The sequence below is a fragment of the Bactrocera latifrons genome, unplaced genomic scaffold (assembly GCF_001853355.1).
Source record: "Bactrocera latifrons isolate USDA-ARS-PBARC rearing strain unplaced genomic scaffold, ASM185335v1 scaffold_259, whole genome shotgun sequence".
Lineage (NCBI taxonomy): Eukaryota > Metazoa > Arthropoda > Insecta > Diptera > Tephritidae > Bactrocera > Bactrocera latifrons.
In genome coordinates, this window is record NW_017536174.1 from 333,019 (window position 1) to 351,596 (window position 18,578).

Here is an 18,578-nt window from a genome sequence, read left to right on the forward strand (position 1 = left end):
AAATCACTAAAAGTGCGTTAACCGACTAACAAAAAACGTCAGAAACACTAAATTTTACGGAAGAAATGTCAGAAAGAAGCTGCATCCAGGTTTTTTTTTTTTAATTGAAAATGGGAGTGGCGTAGCCCACTTATGGACCAAAAACCATATCTCAGGAAGTACTCCACCGATTTCAGTGAAATTCGGTATATAATATTTTCTTAACACCCTGATGACATGTACCAAATATGGTGAAATCGGTTCACAACAACGCCTGAAATCTCGATTGTCACTTTATCATGCGAGAGTATAAAATGTTCGGTGAAACCCGAACTTAGCCCTTCCTTACTTATTAATCATTGGTTATGCGTGTATATTGAAATTTTCGAAAAGTATTGTTTCATACTTTAGTGCCTAAAGATGACATAACACCTTCACTGCGTTTTTAGCTGCATAAGTCATGTTAAACGCCATAAAATCCTCGAAATTCTGTATTCTTGTGCAAATGCTCTAACTGGAAGCTTTTCGCAAAACGAGGTTCAGTCTTTAGATTATGTCTAAAAATGCAACAGTTTTCATAAATTGCCAATTTTGCGATGCTTAGTTTTGTTACAAACCTTAGTGAACGTGAAATCTTTCTTATAATAAAAATATTAAGGAAATACTGACAACTATTTTGCAACAACGGGATTATTGACGTCACATCAGCTCCGAACGTGAACACTGTGCGCTTATCGATTTGTACAAAATGTTTTGTAGTTAAAGAAATATGGAAATCAACCGAAGTAGGATTTGAAAAATAGAGTATCTATCGATGCTTTATTAAAGCCAAAAACATTTCTTGAAGCGTTGCCATATTTGGATAGAATTCAGTACTAAAAGTAAAATGTTCATTACGTGATCGGTTTTAGAACTCACTGTATGTAGAAGGTAAGTGTATCGGATGGTCTCGGATGACTAACCAAATAATGCGGCACTCGGTCCAGCAGATGCGAACATTAAATACTCTCACAAGTTAAGCAAATATAATTAATAGGTATAACTGTTATGAAATAATATATATGTATATGAATTCGTATAATGAATGTGGGTGTTGTTACATCCAAAATGTACAGGTGTATATACATACTTAACTTACTCAACAAAATATTTCTATTAAATTTCGTGCTTTACAAGATTTTATATAATTAGACAAAGCTTTCAGTAATGGTTTTGTATAAAAAAAAAATAAAATGATCATGATTAATTTTTGCATCTTATTTTTACATATTAAAACGAAATATAATCATAACTCCAGAAATGTATACAGTGTAATCGCAATAATTTGTACCCTGGTAATTCGAAACTCCCGATATTTCGTAACAATTCGTTGGAGCCTTGAAAAAATCGGGTTTATTTGAAAAATTGCCATACATTTCGGTCCCCTTGTTTATTCGTACTTTTTTGACAATGAAAGTTGTGTTTAATTTCTTATAAATCGTAATTACTTGTTGACAACCTCTTATAATTCATAATCTGAAGCAGAGTACATACGTACATATGTATGTACGAGTAAGTTGCATTATTTTAAAATTTTTATAAGTAGCCATAGCATTTACGTGTACCGCTAACTTTTTCGCGGAATTTCATTCATATCATCATGGTCGGCTTTTACGTAGCTTTAATTAAAATGAAGCGAAAATAATTTAGGTGGCTAAAGAATTTGATATTTGATGATTTGATCCATCAAAAACGGAACAATATTACATTTAAAAAAAATTGTCCACAGCTTATCGGAAAGTTAGCAAAACCAAGATGCTTCAAAAACATAATGAGCTTATCAATGCATTATCGTCATAATAAAAAGATCGAACAAAATAAGAATTGTTGGGTATTTAAATTAAAACATCCAACATTTATTACGATTGCAAACAATTATACATTGGACTTTTAATATATGGCGAAACTACTTAAGTCCTTTTTTATGATTTTATGGTAAATTAAAACAATTGACTTTTGATCTTTCAATTCTTAATAAGGTGAATTAAGCCGGTTAGATCTCAATTAATAAATGTTTTTAATCATTGGTAATTGAAAATGAATTCCACTATGCCTCAAATTGCAAAACGTTTCATGAAACATAATACGAAGGCTGCTATACATATATATTTCTGGCCTAGGCAACACTAAGTGTTGCCAGGTGCAATCTGACATTTCCATTGGAAAGTTTGACATTTTTTAGCATAGCATCACTCAGAACGTTTTGTCATTTAATCGTGAATTGTTCTATTTACAGGGAATTAAAAAATTCATCTCGGCGAAAAAATAGAATTAGCTCGTGAACATTTTCGTGCGATCATTTTTCACAAGTTTCGACGTGGATTATCACGACAAGAGTGCATCGATGAACTAAAATCTTTGTGTGGCTATGAAGCACCATCCTATAGCATTGTGAAAAACTGGTACAACGAATTCAATCAAAGACGAATTCCGTGAAGGTCGACCAAAAACAGCCGTTGTGCCAGAAAACATCGATGCCGTACGTGAAATGATAATGCAAGACCGTCATGTAACATACCTTCAGATAGAGGCATGCCTATGCATTACTCCCACCAGGATACATTCGATATTGCATGAACATCTGGCCGTAAAAAAGGTTTGCTCTCGTTGGATCCCGCACAATTTGACAATCGCTCAAAAAAAGGCTCGTGTGGATTGGTGTAAAGAAATGCTGAAAAAATACGATCGCGGTGCTTCAAAAGACGTTTATAAGATCGTCACAGGTGACGAATCATGAAAACAAAACAGCAATCGGCCGTGTGGGCCTTCGAAGACGAACGAAATCCAACGAAAGTTGTTCATGGAAGAAGCACTTCGAAGCAAATGGTCGCCTGTTTCTTCGGCAAAACTGGTCATGTGGCGACTTATTTTTATTCCCACACATCAAGAAAATAATGCGTGGTCAACGATTTTCGTCGCCAAAAGATCCTGTTGAAGCATTCAAAAACCATGTCTTGGAAGTGTCTCAATCGGAGTGGAAAAAGTGCTTCGAAAATTGGTTTGAGCGCATGCAAAAGTGTATAAATCTTGATGGAGAATATTTTGAAAAACAATAAAACCATTTTCGTTGATTAATATTCCTATTTTCATTATTAGGCCATAAATATATGTATATAGCAGCCCTCTATATGTAAATCTTGCATTTTCTTTGATTTTCATTGTTTTATTTTTTAATATCAATATTGAACGGCGGCAACAAATCCGTTAACATATATTTTTGGTAAAATTCCAATTTGGCCGTTCCAGTTCTCACATTTCCAGTTTCATTAGAGTTGGGCATCTCTTTATCTCTGCTATGAACAATGCTCACAAAACTTAGTACTAGATTTCTTCAGATAGATCCATACTAGGTGAAAAAAATTTACCGGGAAATTTTCTTGACCATTTCTTAAGCGTTTTTATATGAAGTTTTTTACATTTCTTTAGAGCTGGATACTAAGCTAAAGCGTGAAATAGAAGCTTGCGCTAACTACGAGTTACTAGCTGAAGATCAAACATCAAACATCAAACATTGAACATTTATGGAATAGTGTGCCTCTTAAAGGTCCGTTTCCAGCTCTTTAGTAATTGTTGAAGAAAAAATTCTTTATTTCTTGAGCTGTACTCGAATAATTTTGACAAATGGTTACTCACTGTGAATGATCCACATTAGAAGAGCAAAGAAAATAAACAAAGAAAATAAACCTATGTGTGTAAGAATATAAATACTAAAAATTAGTACTAGATTTATTCAGAGCTGCATACTAGCACAAGAAATTTACCGCAGGAAATTTTTTTGAACAATGAAGTTTTTACAATTCTTAGAGCTAGTTACAAAGCTTAATTCTGACTTGGCAACAGTATAAAACTACTGATAAAGAGATGTCCAACTCCTCTCTTACTGGAAATGAGAGAAAAATTGCTAATCGTCAAAACATCCTGAACTCGATCAGCTGTTCGAGGTTTTGGCATTCAGCAATTGGAAAAGAGAGACGACCAGATTAAAATCCCGCCAAATTATTATTCGAATGGAGACATTTTTAATTTTTTTGTCTCCATTTGTAACGGCCATTAGCTCGAAGAATAAATTTGCATTTAGTTAATACTTTTATACTTTATTTGACAGACAAAATGCCGAAAACAACAAGCAGTTGGGGGAAGTGTGTTGCTAGCTGCAGCGAGGGAAGGAGAGTATTCAATTTTCCTAACAGTGAAACGGATCTCGAACGGCGAGTAATAAAAATAACGTTAAACTGTGCAAAAAGTGTCATGTGTAGAAGTTCACGCAAGTGAGGAAAGTTCTCTGATCGCCATTCACTAGGGAGTGGCCAGAAACATCTTTTACATATGACTCAAGCAGCTCACGACTTCCGGTTTTTGACCAAGTATCCTCTGGGTAGCCTAAGAACATCCGTTTGAAGGCGAGCTAAAGTGAGAAGGCGAAACATTCCCTGCATAGGGTTGTGCGCTGGGTTTGGGTCCCGGCACGTAAAAAAACCACCCTAATGAAAACGCAACAACAGCCTCGGATGAGAGATCCCACTTTTGATGACATGGGAAACAAAATAAGGACTACGAATTGAGGGTATGCACCTACAATGTCCGGCCCTTAATTGGGAAGGTGCCGCTGCCCAGCTGGTTGATGTCCTCGTGAAAATAAAGGCTGACATCACCGCCGTTCAAGAAATGCGATGGACGGGACAAGGACAGAGACGAGTAGGTCCTTATGGTATTTACTACAGTGGCCATATAAAGGAGCGCAAGTTTGGTGTGGGATTCGTGGTTGGAGAGAGACTCCGTCGCCCAGTACTATCATTCACTCCGGTGAATGAACGTCTAGCCACAATCTGCATCAAAGCGAGGTTCTTCAATATATCGCTGATTTGCGCCCACGCCGCGACGGAAGAGAACGACGATGTGACCAAAGATGCCTTTTATGAGTGCTTGGAAAGCACTTACGAGAGCTGAAGAGAGAGAAGATACATTAAGCTACCTGGCTGTCTCCGGATCGAAAAACCACCAACCAGTGATAGACGGAAGACACGTCTCCAGTGTTTTAGATGCGCGTGCGCTCCAAGGTCCTAACATCGACTCGGACCACTATCTTGTAGCAGCCAAGATTCGCACGCGCCTCTGTGCAGCAAAAAACGCACGCCGTCAAACACAAGGAAGGTTCGACGTCGAGAAGCTGCAATCACAACAGACAGCCGAACGATTTTCTACTCGGCTTGCACTCCTGCTCTCTGAGGGCACTCGTCAACAACTCGGTATAAGGGAACTGTGGGACGGCATTTCAAACTCCTTACGTACAGCTGCAACCGAAACCATTGGTTTTCGGAAAGTACAAAAGAAGAGCTGGTACGACGAGGAGTGCCGCCTCGCAACGGAGAGAAAACAGGCTGCCTACCTCGCAACGTTACGATCGACTATAACACGTGCGGRATGGGATAGATACCGAGAGTTGAAGAAGGAAGCGAGACGCTTTTGCAGAAAGAAAAATAAAGAGGCCAAAATGCGTGAGTACGAAAAGCTTGATAAGCTGGCCGACGGGGTAATGCTCGAGAATTCTGCGAAAAAATGCGGCGGCTAACAGATTTCAAGACCGGAGCATACCCTTGTAGAACCCCCAAAGGTGATCTAGTCACCGATGCCCAGAGCATACTTAAATTATGGAGGGAACACTTCTCCAGCCTGCTGAATTGCAGTGAACGCACAGCGAACCCGATTCCCCAATCGATGACGATGGAGCAGACGTTCCATTGCCCGACCATTAAGAAGTTCGAATAGCTTCTTTGTAAAMTATGGTCGAACGAAAGCATGCCCAACGATTGGAATTTAAGTGTGCTATCCTCAAAAAAAGGAGACCCCAAAATCTGCGCCAACTACCGTGGGATAAGCTTACTCAATATCGCATATAAGGTTCTATCGAGCGTATTATGTGAAAGATTAAAACCTGCCGTCAACAAACTGATTGGACCTTATCAGTGTGGCTTCAGGCCTGGAGAATCAATAACCGACCAGATATTGACCATGCGCCAAATCTTGGAAAATGCCTGTGAAAGGAGAATCGACACTCACCACCTCTTCGTCGATTTCAAAGCTGCTTTTGACAGCACGAAAAGGAGCTGCCTTTATGCCTCGATGTCTGAATTTGGTATCCCTGCAAAACGTATACTGCTGTGTAAGCTGACGTCAGCAGCACCAAAAGCTCCGTCAGATTCAGGAAGAACCTCTCCAAGCTGTTCGATACCAAATGAGGTTTCAGACAAGGCTATTCCATATCGTGCGACTTTTTCAACCTGCTTCTGGAGAAAATAGTTCGAGCTGCAGAACTAAATAGAGAAGGTACCATCTTCTATAAGAGTGTACAGCTGCTGGCGTATGCCGATGATATTGATATCATCGGCCTCAATACCCGCGCCGTTAGTAATATCTCCTGTTATCAAACAAACAGTCGTCGCACTCGCGACTTTGCACTCACGTCACTGTTGACAGTCATAGCTTTGAAGTCGTAGATAGTTTCGTCTGTCTTGGAACCAGCGTAAACACCACCAACAATGTCAGCCTAGAAATCCAACGCAGTATAACTCTTGCCAACAGGTGCTACTTCGGACTGAGTAGGCAATTGAGAAGCAAAGTCTTCTCTCGACAAACAAAAACCAAAGTCTATAAGTCACTCATAATTCCCGTCCTGCTATATGGTGCAGAGGCTTGGACGATGACAACAACTGATGAGTCGACGGTGCAAGTTTTCAAGAGAAAAGAAATATTTATGGTCCTTTGCGCGTTGGCCACGGCGAATATCGCATTCGATGAAACGATGAGCTGTATGAGATATACGACGACATTGACAGAGTTCAGCGAATTAAAAGACAGCGGCTACGCTGGCTAGGTCATATTGTCCGGATGGACGAAAACACTTCAAAGCAGAGGAAGAGGAAGACCTCCACTCTGTTGGAAGTGGAGAAGGACCTGGCTTCACTTGCAATATCTAATTGGCGCCACGTAGCGAAAAGAAGAAACGACTGGTGCGCGGTTGTTAACTCGGCTATTATCGCGTAAGCGGTGACTACGCCAATCAAGAAGAAGAAGAAACAGTTGCTAATGTCAATTTAGTAGCTTTCAATGCGCGTAGCGATTCACGTTTAATGGCATCAATTGACTCGAAACGGTTTCCCCGAAGCGGTCGTTTGAGTTTGCTGAACATCCAGAAGTCACACGGAACTAAACCAGTCGAATACGGTGGTTGCGGCACGATATTGGTTGAAAATTTGGCATTATCGTGCTGCAAAATCATAACGCATTTCACGCCATATGCGCGGGCTACAAATCTTAATAAACATTTTATATTTTACCCAATTAAGGTTAAAGAACTTGCCATAAAATATTTTGAGTGATGCCTTGAAATGTGAATCCGCTCGGCAAACGACTAACTGTCGTCCATTCGCGTCTCATTAAAAGGGAATTTCTGTCATAATCCACCTGTTGAAAATGAACGTATCTCGCATTGCAAGAACTGACCCACTTTCCACTTTACGCTGAAGTGACAACGATTCTGTGGTGAGTACATTTATTTGTGTTCTTTTTTCGCTTTCAGTTCTTTTGCTCACATTTTTGGACGGTAGAATTTACTTTTATTAGTGGGTGCATTTAATTTTCGCTTTTAATATGATCTCTCCGTAAGTGCAATTTGCTATCAAGATGGCTTACTAATCCAGTTAAGAATTTGTTTGGTGTAAATTATTTTCGCAAAAATGAATTCAGAATTCCGCATCTCCCATAAAAGCTTTCTTCAAGAGTGTGTGAGGTTAATAAAAAGTTTAGTGCCGCAGTCATCGTCACCGCCAGCATGTGGGCCAAATTGAAGTGTAAAAGTACAAATTGAAATAAAATAAAACATGTTTAATATCTCTTTTATGAGCAACCCGCGGGGTAAGCAACAGAGAGTATGTCTCATCATACGGTTTATGGATTCCCAGACATATTGGTTTAATTTTCGAAAAACAAGAATAATACGTACATAAATGTTTGATGTCTTTATAATTGTGCAACTGCAAAAAAAGGATTTGAGTTTTAGATTTCTCTGGAATTATTTGTAACAACGTCATTTCAATAATTATAATAAGTTTAGTTTAATCTTTACTATACGAGTATTTATATGATGTCTACCAGGGGAATTATGGAGTAAAAGTTCGGTTAATATTAATGTCAATGATGATGATAATTAGAAATGTAATAGTAACGGGAATAGCGTTAAGGTAATCGCTATATTTGGTTAAATTGATGAAACTAAGCAGATAATCAATGGAAATAAAGGATAAAATAACATTGATTGATTTTCCCTGAAACTATGATAGATGTTATGTACTGATATAGCTTATTAACTTAAATCAAGAAAAAAAGCGTGACCGTGGAATTATTAATAAAACTTCAGTACTTACTCTCTACTTTGATCGCACATTTGAAGCTGAAGCTATTTGTTTTTACAGAAAATTTAAGTACAAAGAGCTTCCTTAAAAGGGAACACTCACCGGTCAATTATTATCCATATACGCATTGTGCTAATTTTTCGGAAGCTTTATAGGATCACTACAGCAACTTTAGCAGATAGCTGCCATACTGAACGTTCAAAATTACGGTCCGTTATCGTTTGGCATTGATTCAAGGTAAAGCTTCCGACCAAAACCAAAATATTTTTTAGCGTTTAGCTTTATATTTCAGCTTCGGTGCAACCGAAGTTAACGTTTTTTCGTAAAATAAGAAATCGCCTTCGGACATTAAAAGGCTTATCAAAGAAATTCTTCATTCTTCAAAATAAGTCATAAAATTATTTTTAAAAACTTGAAAACTTCCTTGTTATATCCCTTTCGGCTTGAAAAATTGAATGTAAACCGAAGAGAGTTTTTTATATCTTATTTTCAACACATCTCCTGTCTATGCAGTTGCGGGATTTGTGCAAACCACATCAGGTAACTAAGCAACTGGAATTTTTTAACGCCCATAAGTTAAAAAAAATATTTAAAACAGGTAAAAAAAACTTAAGTGACCTCTTAATTTTTATAACCCTGCAACCTGTTGCTATAGAGTGTTATAGTTTTGATCACCCAAAGTTGTATGTATCACATAAAACTAAGCGAGATAGATATAGGGTTATATATACATATATAAATGATCAGGGTGACAAAATGTTGTAATCCGGGTGAATGTATGTCGTCCGTCTGCCCGTGCAAGCTCTAACTTCAGTAAAAATTGAGATATCATGATGACGTTAAGTTCGAAGATGGGCAAAATCTGCCCACTGCTACGCCCACCAAACGACATTAACCGAAAGCTTATAAAGACTCATAACTAAGAGCTCTAAATTAAGATAGAAAAATGTAATTTGGCACAGGGGATAGCAGTATCAAGAGGCACCTGAGAGCAAAGAATTTTGAATAAATGCCGTAACCCTTTAATAAGTTTAATTTACATATCTCCTATTTTACTAAAGCTACAACAACCAAATTTGCTCAACGCAAATATCAGGAATAAAGGGATGTTCAACTTATTCCAGTGTGAGAGCACCTCAAAATTAGCGTTTTTTATAACATTTTCCATAATGGCCAGATTGGGAAAAATAATAATTTTTTGGCATTTAAATTAAAACAAGCAACATTTAGTACGAATAACATTTACTATATAGTGGTTATTTATTATATGGAGAAACTATTTAAATTTTTTTAAAGTATATTAGAACAACTGATTTTTGACCTTTCAATGCCCAGTAAAAGGATTTAAGCTTGTTAGCTCTCAATCATTAAATGATTTTAATCATTTTTCATTGAAAACAATACTATGATGCTTCAAATTACAAAATCTTTCATCAAATACCTTTAATTTTCACAAATTTATTTAATTTTCATTGTTTTACCTTTTTTATAAGTGGTATTGAACGATGCAACAAATCCCTCCGTTTATATATTTTTTTGGTAAGATTTCAATCTGGCCATAGCTCGTTTCCAATTGTTAAACGTCAAAACCTCCCGAACTCGATCAACTGTCAAAGTTTAGGTGGTTTTGACGTTTAGCAATTGGAGTTAAACATCTCATTATTTCTGGCAAATATTATAGGAACTCCTACCGATGGGACCCGACCGGCTGAATTTGGTCTTTAAAATTATTCTCACATTCTTATTTTACTGTACGAAAATTAGTTAAAGTAGACTACAAGTGTGCCAAGTTCTCATAAAGCACAATTTTAAATTTTACTTCATTCTTTCACTTTCCAATACCAAAATCAAGAAGTAGTTAATATAACGGGATACAATTTGTACGAATAATTCCTCTAAAGTATTCCACCTTATGATCAAAAATTGTAAAATCCAAATAAAATTTTTCAAGACAAGTATGTGGACCCCAGTATGTATAGTTGACTTTTGTTCAAAAATATAAGTAGGTCAATGTGCGAGATGTACAATTAAGAGAGAATTCTTTCCTAACAATAATAGTTCTGTGTATTATACTGTACAATACTTCACTTAGCCCTCATATATATATCTTCTAATATTTCAGTTATCTCAGTGAAAATGACCGCTTTTTTGCTCATATCAGTCCATCTTTATGCCTAAAATAGAGATACGAGTAATCGAGCGATAAATTGCCCATATAACTATTACCAGGATTTTCGAACATCCGAACTTGGTCCTTACTTACTTAATTCAGTCAATTGAAAAGCCTTTTTATTTGCAGCTGATAATAATCCTTAACATGGGTACTCCTTTTGCCGACCCTTACATGGATTTTTTTCTTAGTACTCTTTTTAGATACCCTAATACCCTAGTACCCCATATTTCACGAACATTTTATATAAAAACGGAAATGAAAAAACCAATTGCATAGGAGTAGTAAAGAGAGCAGAGATGGTATCCTTTTCGCAGTAGTATAGGAATGTTATAGAGATATGCATTTTTTCAATAATTTGAGCACTACTATATTAGCTACTGCCTAAAATTATGCAATAATTTTTAATCACTTCCATTAATTAACAGAATAAGGGCAAAGAATGTTAAAAAATTAACATCATTCTTTAACCTTCCTTATTTAAGCGAGCTATTTTCAAAAAATTTTAATAAATTTATTAATATCATTATCTGCTTTATCTCTCCTTCATTGCACACCAAGATAGGCTTAAGCTATGTACATATGTATGTCAATCCAACTCAATCTAATACAATAGAATGTATGTATGAATACTTCAACGAATTTTTAAATTATTGGAACAAAATCTTGAATTTTGACTACCTAGTCACCAACCCCTCATTGTAATAGATAGACTAAAGTTTTTTTTTAACTTTATTTTTGGAAAATCCTCAGAAATGCAGAAAAGAAAACGTATGTACATATGTTTTTCTCTTATACATATACTACTGATGCATAAAGCATTAATATTTTTTTATCCAAAATTGTGCATTATGTTATTAGTCTCCTCCTTAAATATAGCAATGTTGTGCGAAATTTTGATATTTAAATTGCCTAATTACATAAATATCACTTAGACGAATTTTGTCAATATCTTTGGTAACAACCTCTGCATACTTTATCTCCGAATTTTCAAACGAGTTTTTTCCAAAATTTATGGGTCTTCCATATGGCTCTTAAATATGAAATTCTTTCAAATATCATCAGGCAATTAAAGTAGCGCAATAAATAATTTTTTTGTGAAAAATAATATATATCGGGTGATTTTTTTGAGGTTAGGATTTTCATGCATTAGTATTTGACAGATCACGTGGGATATCAGACATGGTGTCAAAGAGAAAGTTATCAAGCTCTTAAAAAATCACCCGATACATATGTATATAAAATATTGTAAATTGAAATAATTTTGAAGACTAAAATAAATTTTTTTATATGCAAAACTAGTTCATAACATCTCTGATAAAAACTATTACCAATTGCTTACAAGTAAATTACACCGGTCAGCCGAATTTTTGGGCACCGGTAGTATTATAACCCGTATTATTTTTATTGCTTTTATACTTCAATGAAGAATAAGAATATTTCCTATCATGTTCCGTAGAAGATTCTTTTATGAAACCCCAAATATAGTCCGCATTAGAAAGTAGATGAGCGTATAGCTCATAGCTTTAGAGGCATTTTTTGTCTTTTTTTTGTAGTATCTATCATACTGTTAATTCTTTTGTCAGTGCTATTCAATTCCAGCACTATTAAAAAAAATGTCAGTGCTATTCAGTTCCAGCACTATTGAAAAAAAAAATTACAATATGCCATACAGTTGACCGAACACTTCAAACTTTTGCAACTTGCAAGGACCAAAGCCGGCTGAATAACTTTAGGTGTTGGCAAAACTTTATATTAAACAAGTAAGGAAGGGCTTAGTTCGGGTGGAACCGAAAATATTATACTCTAACAACTTACAAGAGCCAAAGGCTGGGAAATACTTTATAATATAATTATATAATATATAATTCAATATATAACTCCTATATATATTGTTAGACACATACGGTTTGTTAGAAAAACGAAAACCATATACTACATGGCAATGGGGGTAATATCGCCCAGATTTTAATATTAACATGTCGCATACTAAAAAACCAATCGTATAAAGTAAAATCAGCCGGATATTCAAAAGTCCTGATATTAGTAATATGGGGGGTAAGTCAAGTTTTCGCTCAAATTTATCTATTTTAGGCACAAAGATGCACTGTTATGAGTAAAACGCGGTCTATAATTTTCATTAAGGTAACTCAAACATTGGCCGGTATGTCCAGCATAAAGTCAACTGGAAGTTCGAAAATTTTTATATTAGGTGTATGGGCTCAGGAAAGTATTGGCATAATTCAAGCCATTTTTAACATACAGACATACCATTGTCAGAGAAGTACTATACCTGAATTTTAGTTACACATATTGACCGATATTTTCGGTCGAAAGTCAACTATAGGTACTGGGATCTAAATATTCGGTACCTAGGAGTTTTTTTTTTATGGATTTGAACAATTTATGGTCAGAAGGAGGCATACATACATACTGACATTATTCGTGCAAAGTTTAATCCGGTTATATTAATTGCTGCTTGGTTTGTGTACTGGAAAGTAAAACAGTCAAGTGGAATTTAAAATTGTGCTGTAAGGGAAGTAGACGTGGTTATTGCCCGATTTCGCTCACTTCCGCATCGTGACATAGAAATAAGAAAAAATACCACATACCAAATTTTGTTGAAATGTGGTACCGAGATATAGGACTTCACCAAAATGTAGGCGGTGCCACGCCCTTCGTCCAATTTTTATCGTGGTTCATATAAAACCTTGTCATAAAATTCAAGCTGCAAATTTTTCCGTCTCTGGTACATTTTACAATGACCGCAAATATTGATCAACATATTTGTGTTAAATTTTGTATTGCGAACGAATTTTCGTGTGCAGATACATTGAAAATGTTGCAGAAGCTTTTGGTAAATCTGCTCTATTAAAAACGAGCACTTACTTCGAAAGTGAAGGTAATGCTCATTGTTTTCTTCGATATTCGTGGTGTCGTCCACTATGAATATATTCCAACTGGTCAAACCGTGAACAAAGAGCATTATCTTGGTGTTATGAGATGCTATCCGTCGTAAACGTCCGAGTTTGTGGGCCAACAATTCGTGGATTCTTCATCATGATAACGCACCATCGTAGAAGCCATTCGACGCGAGAGCTGAAGGCCATCCCGGAAAGTGCCTACAAAATTTGTTTTGACGATTGGAAAAAGTGTAGGCATCATGTGTTTTCGGTTTTGGCAGGGCGTGGCAGTTATCCGATTACACCCATTACGAACTGGAATTTTTTTATACTAAGAAACTTGCATACCAAGATATCTCAATTTTTACTCAAGTTACAGCTTGCACGGACGGACGGACAGATAGTCAACCGGATTTCAACTTTTCTCGTCACCCTGATCATTTATATATATGCTATATAACCCTATAACTATCTCGCTTAGTTTTATGGCGAACAAAAGTATAATAATCTGTAGCAACTGTTTGCAAGAGTATAAAAATGTAAAGTAATATATGATGGTGTTGGATTACAAATATATTTTTTTTATCATATTAACTTATTTTGAAAGTCATACGCTCACCTAGTTTTATTACCATGTTTTACTTCTCGTCAGCGAAAATACACTAAATTCATTTGAAAAAAATTAAAAGGCTAATTGGATTAATTTTTAATATTGCTAAAGTAAACTTGAGAACTTGGCAAGTATTTGCCAGATTTATTTTAGACACAAAGATTTACACTTTTTTTTGCAACATGGAACCAGAAACTCCAAAACACCTGATTCTAGATTGCGTAGCAGTTTAGTCTGAAGGCCCTTGCAACTATTTATGTGGGTGGGAATCACATAACCTCAACAGCTCCCAGCAAGTTCCTAGAATTCGTCGAAATGCTGGGCCTTTGTAAATAGATGTGAAGGAGGAGAGGCCACAACAGATCCTAGGTCGCGGAATAAATATTTTTGGTAAAACGGTATATTATTATCGCGGAAATATTTACCCGAATTTCAATAACCCTTCTCACAAATTGACTGAAATTTACGGCAAAACTCACTGAGATCCACATATTTGGTGAGGAGCTTAAACAGTTATGGTCCGATTTTGACAAGTTTTAGATTCGAGATGGCATACGACTAAGGTTTTATTTGCGCAAAATTTTATCCGAATATATTTATTGGTAAGAATTAATAATGGTGCTATATGAGAAGTGAGCATAGTTGTAGTCGTCATGATTATTATATAGTATAGCGAAATTGGTTGATATTTCACCTAGTTTCGCGGGAAAACCCATTCGTCGATTTTTTTCTACGTTGGTATGACCGTCAGTGACTTCTGTGCCAAACGTCACATCAAAATAATCATTAATGTTTAGTATTCGCATGTCTTTCTGAAGTGCATAAAGTACATTCGGCGATTTCTGCGATGAGTGGAATTATTCAACAAAGAAGTTCCACTAAATTTTATGTGCGAAATCAAATTTCTGCTTCCAAAACGTTCAGAATATTTGAAAAGACCTTCGGTGATAATTGTTTGTCTCGAGCAAGTTTTTTGATTGGTACAAATCATTCAAAGGGGGTTAAGAACGCGTTGACGACGAATCATGTCCAGGACGGCCATTAAAGGAATTGATGTAGAGATCTTAGTGGCAAGAAAAATAATACAATGTTTGGTTCCAGAATCGCTAAATTTTTTTCGAAAAACAGCTTCTAGTCTACCTGGATGCCATGGAACGAATTGCTAATGGCGATGAGTCGTGCTGACGACCCGAAAACGGACGATCGACCGTCCATTCTTCGTGAGTTTTTCGTCAATTTTCAAACTATTCGTGCCGCCACCACTTAAACAACTGTTTCGAGGATCAGAAAAAATGTTGGACGTTTTGTGGGCTTGGCTGTTGTCCAATTACATACCTCCACGAACTAGTCCTCGCGTTTTGCCCAGGAACGCGTGTGCTATGTGGACAGATAAACAGCCACTCGGAATTCAATTCGTCTCGTCATCCTGATCATTTATATAAACATATGTACATATGTATAAAACTCCATATCTATCTCGATTAGTTTGAGCTGATACAAAAAAACATTTGGTGAGCAAAAGTAAAGAACCTCTATGTTCGGGTGTAACGGAATATTTTATAGTTTCGAAATTTCCAATACAATTAAGTTTGGTATCTTGATAACTTACATATTACATGTATATTATAAGTCGTAGATTCAATAAGTTTCATTACTATATTTTGCTTCGTCCCCGTAATATTTATTTTAAAATCAACATAACTGCCTTAATAGAGATTGAATTGATATACTATAAATTCAACCAAACGGAGATAACTTTAATATATTGTCAATTATATTAGCGAGATGAGGTGTAGGCCAAAGTTTAAATCAATTCGATACATAATCGACACTAAACCAGATTATTTTTCAAAATCAATTCTGTATAGTAGTATTATTCAAATGTCACATTATAATTTTCTGAAGATATAATATCTAGTACAAGACATTCACTTAACTTTGCTAGACATCTATTATTGACCTCACCATTATTTATTATTGACCTCACCTGAGACATTCCCTCAATTTGTTTAAGGTACCTTATATACTCACCGGTTTACACGGTATAAAGTCAAAAGGAAGCTGAAAAATATATATATTGCATACACACACATGAATAAGGGGAAGTATTGAATCATATTTATCTATTTTTGGCAACACGAAATAATACCATATTTCTAGAAAAAGATGCTCTATGGCATTCATTGATGTACCTCACGGATTGACCAAAATTGTCAGTATTTATTATGTCCTGACAGTTTTTACGAAGACAACGTCTTTTTGGCATTGAACATACGCTTCACGTTTCATTAAGATATATTAATTAGTACTCCAGTTATCACTTGCGTAGACGGATGGACGGACAGTCGCCCTTAATTCAACTCGTTTATTTATGTAGACATAACTATACATATATGTATTTTTCTAGATTAAAAATAAACGTAAGGTGGACAAAACTATTAAACTGTATAGAAATATGTTGCGAGAGTATAAAAATCAAAAAGATACAAACTTCTGTGAATACATTTATTTTTTTAAGTCATAAATTTTTTGCCTTTTTGACTAGTTCAGTTTTTTGAAAACATATAAAATATCTGTATTAATGTAATTATGCAAGTTCTTAGAAAATTACCAGTGAATCTACTTAAACGAATTAATTATCGATTTATCACTAATATCGAAGTACAAGGTCACGATTACGAGAAAAACGATCTTCCCCCGAAATTTGTAAAAGTATTGCCACCTTCTAAATATGGCGGTGAATATTTTGTAACCTTACTAACGGGTTCATCGATCATCGGCAAGCAAGGCGCTCATTTCATCAAACATTTATTCGAGGTAGCTAAAGTTCCAGTGACATTCGAAAAGATTCAATTGGGACCGGATGAAAACAAGTATCCCAAGGAATATCTACAGTCGGTGCAACGCAATCGTCATGCAATACATGTTGACTTACAACACGATCCCGACGAAAAACACAAACAACTGCTGCTCAATAACGATCTGGATTTATATGTGGGTATAATACATGTGAATTCGATCGAGGGTTACAAATGTAGATACCCAGATGTGGATATAACGGTATTGATGCAGAATAATGCCGGTAACTTCTCAAAATTGGAATACACACCAGTACCGGGAATGGTGGAGACACTGAAAATTGTGCAACAACGATATATTAAACGCTATTTCAACTTTGTGTTCCATTATGCCATTGAACATTGCCATGAGAAAGTCACTTTTGGTCACCAAGAATTGGAATTTCCTCTCTCTGACGGAATGTACAATAAGATTGCCTTGGAAATGTATAATGAAATGAAACCGAATTTTGAATTTGAATTAATTCCGATTCATGATTTGGTGCGCAGTATTGTGATGAGACCTAAACGTTTCGACATAGTCTGTACCACCGATCGATATGGGACCTTTGTCGCTTCCATAGCAAGTGCAGTTTGTGGGGGTGCCAGTTTGTTTAGTTCTACTGAGCGTGGCGACCATCATGCTGTTTTCAAGCCTCTGCAGACCCGCCTGTCCGTAACTACCTCCAATGTGCTTAGTCCTTATGGAATTGTACGCGCTTGCATTGATTTATTAAAATATTTGGGGGAAATGGATTGCGCCCAAGTACTTTACGACGAACTAATGAACACGATGATTTGTCGCGATATTAGAACAAGAGAATTTGGTGGCTCAGACTCGGGCGAATATGTCATTTGCGATATTGTTAATCGATTGAAATGCAAGCACTATTGACCTGGAGCAAGTGCTTTAATCGCACTCAGCTTAAACATTTTTGGAAACTTAATTTAGTACTTTAAACTAATGTAATGTTTGTTCAAAATTAGTAATTACTTATATATATGTACTTATCCATTACAAAAACTAAGCAAAAGTGAACGAAATTCTTAATTATACATACATATGTATTATAGATCATTTGGTACTTCGAAATATTTCTATTGAAGTCTGTTATGATGTGCACTCACCTTTTCTTTCCCTTTTTTTTCACTTCACCTTTCGTTGCGGATGGTTTTATTTAAAAATGGAATTGATGGTTTTATTTAAAAATGGAATTGATGGTTTTGTTTAAAAAGTGGAAAGGTTGCACCAACACAGTTTTATTAAAAAAAATGGAAAATATTGCACCAACACAGTTTTATTTTAGAAAAAATTTAAAATCTTAGTAGCTACRCAGTTTTAGCGGTGCGATTAACTCTTTTTTTTTAACGCAGTTGATTTCACACGAGGATGGCGGCGGATAGCAAAACGGGGTTGACCAAAGTTTGACCGATCGCTGATAATGGCGTAGRACGAACTGAGGATGAAGCTGACAATCGGTCCTTCTTTATCCCCGTTGGWGCTGAATAGGATGGTGTGACTGCTTTGGTTGGTGTACGTGTGTGTAGGTGTCTGTGTGTGCTGCTCTCGTGAGTAGTGTAGAATGTGGGTTGTAAGCGTAATGTGGTGAATGTGGCGTGTTAGTGATGTAA

The 18,578-nt window shown here is 36.0% G+C and overlaps 2 protein-coding genes across 2 annotated transcripts in view; one reads left to right on the plus strand and one right to left on the minus strand.

Annotated features, from left to right (window-relative positions):
* The window catches only part of LOC108969580, a 209,880-nt gene that overhangs the window by 169,069 nt on the left and 22,233 nt on the right, over positions 1-18,578 (minus strand). The window lies entirely within an intron of this gene.
* Positions 16,647-17,980, plus strand: LOC108969581 (isocitrate dehydrogenase [NAD] subunit 1, mitochondrial). Its single transcript, XM_018934378.1, has one exon. The coding sequence runs from the start codon at positions 16,699-16,701 to the stop codon at positions 17,839-17,841; it is 1,143 nt and encodes a 380-aa protein (XP_018789923.1). The 5' UTR covers positions 16,647-16,698; the 3' UTR covers positions 17,842-17,980.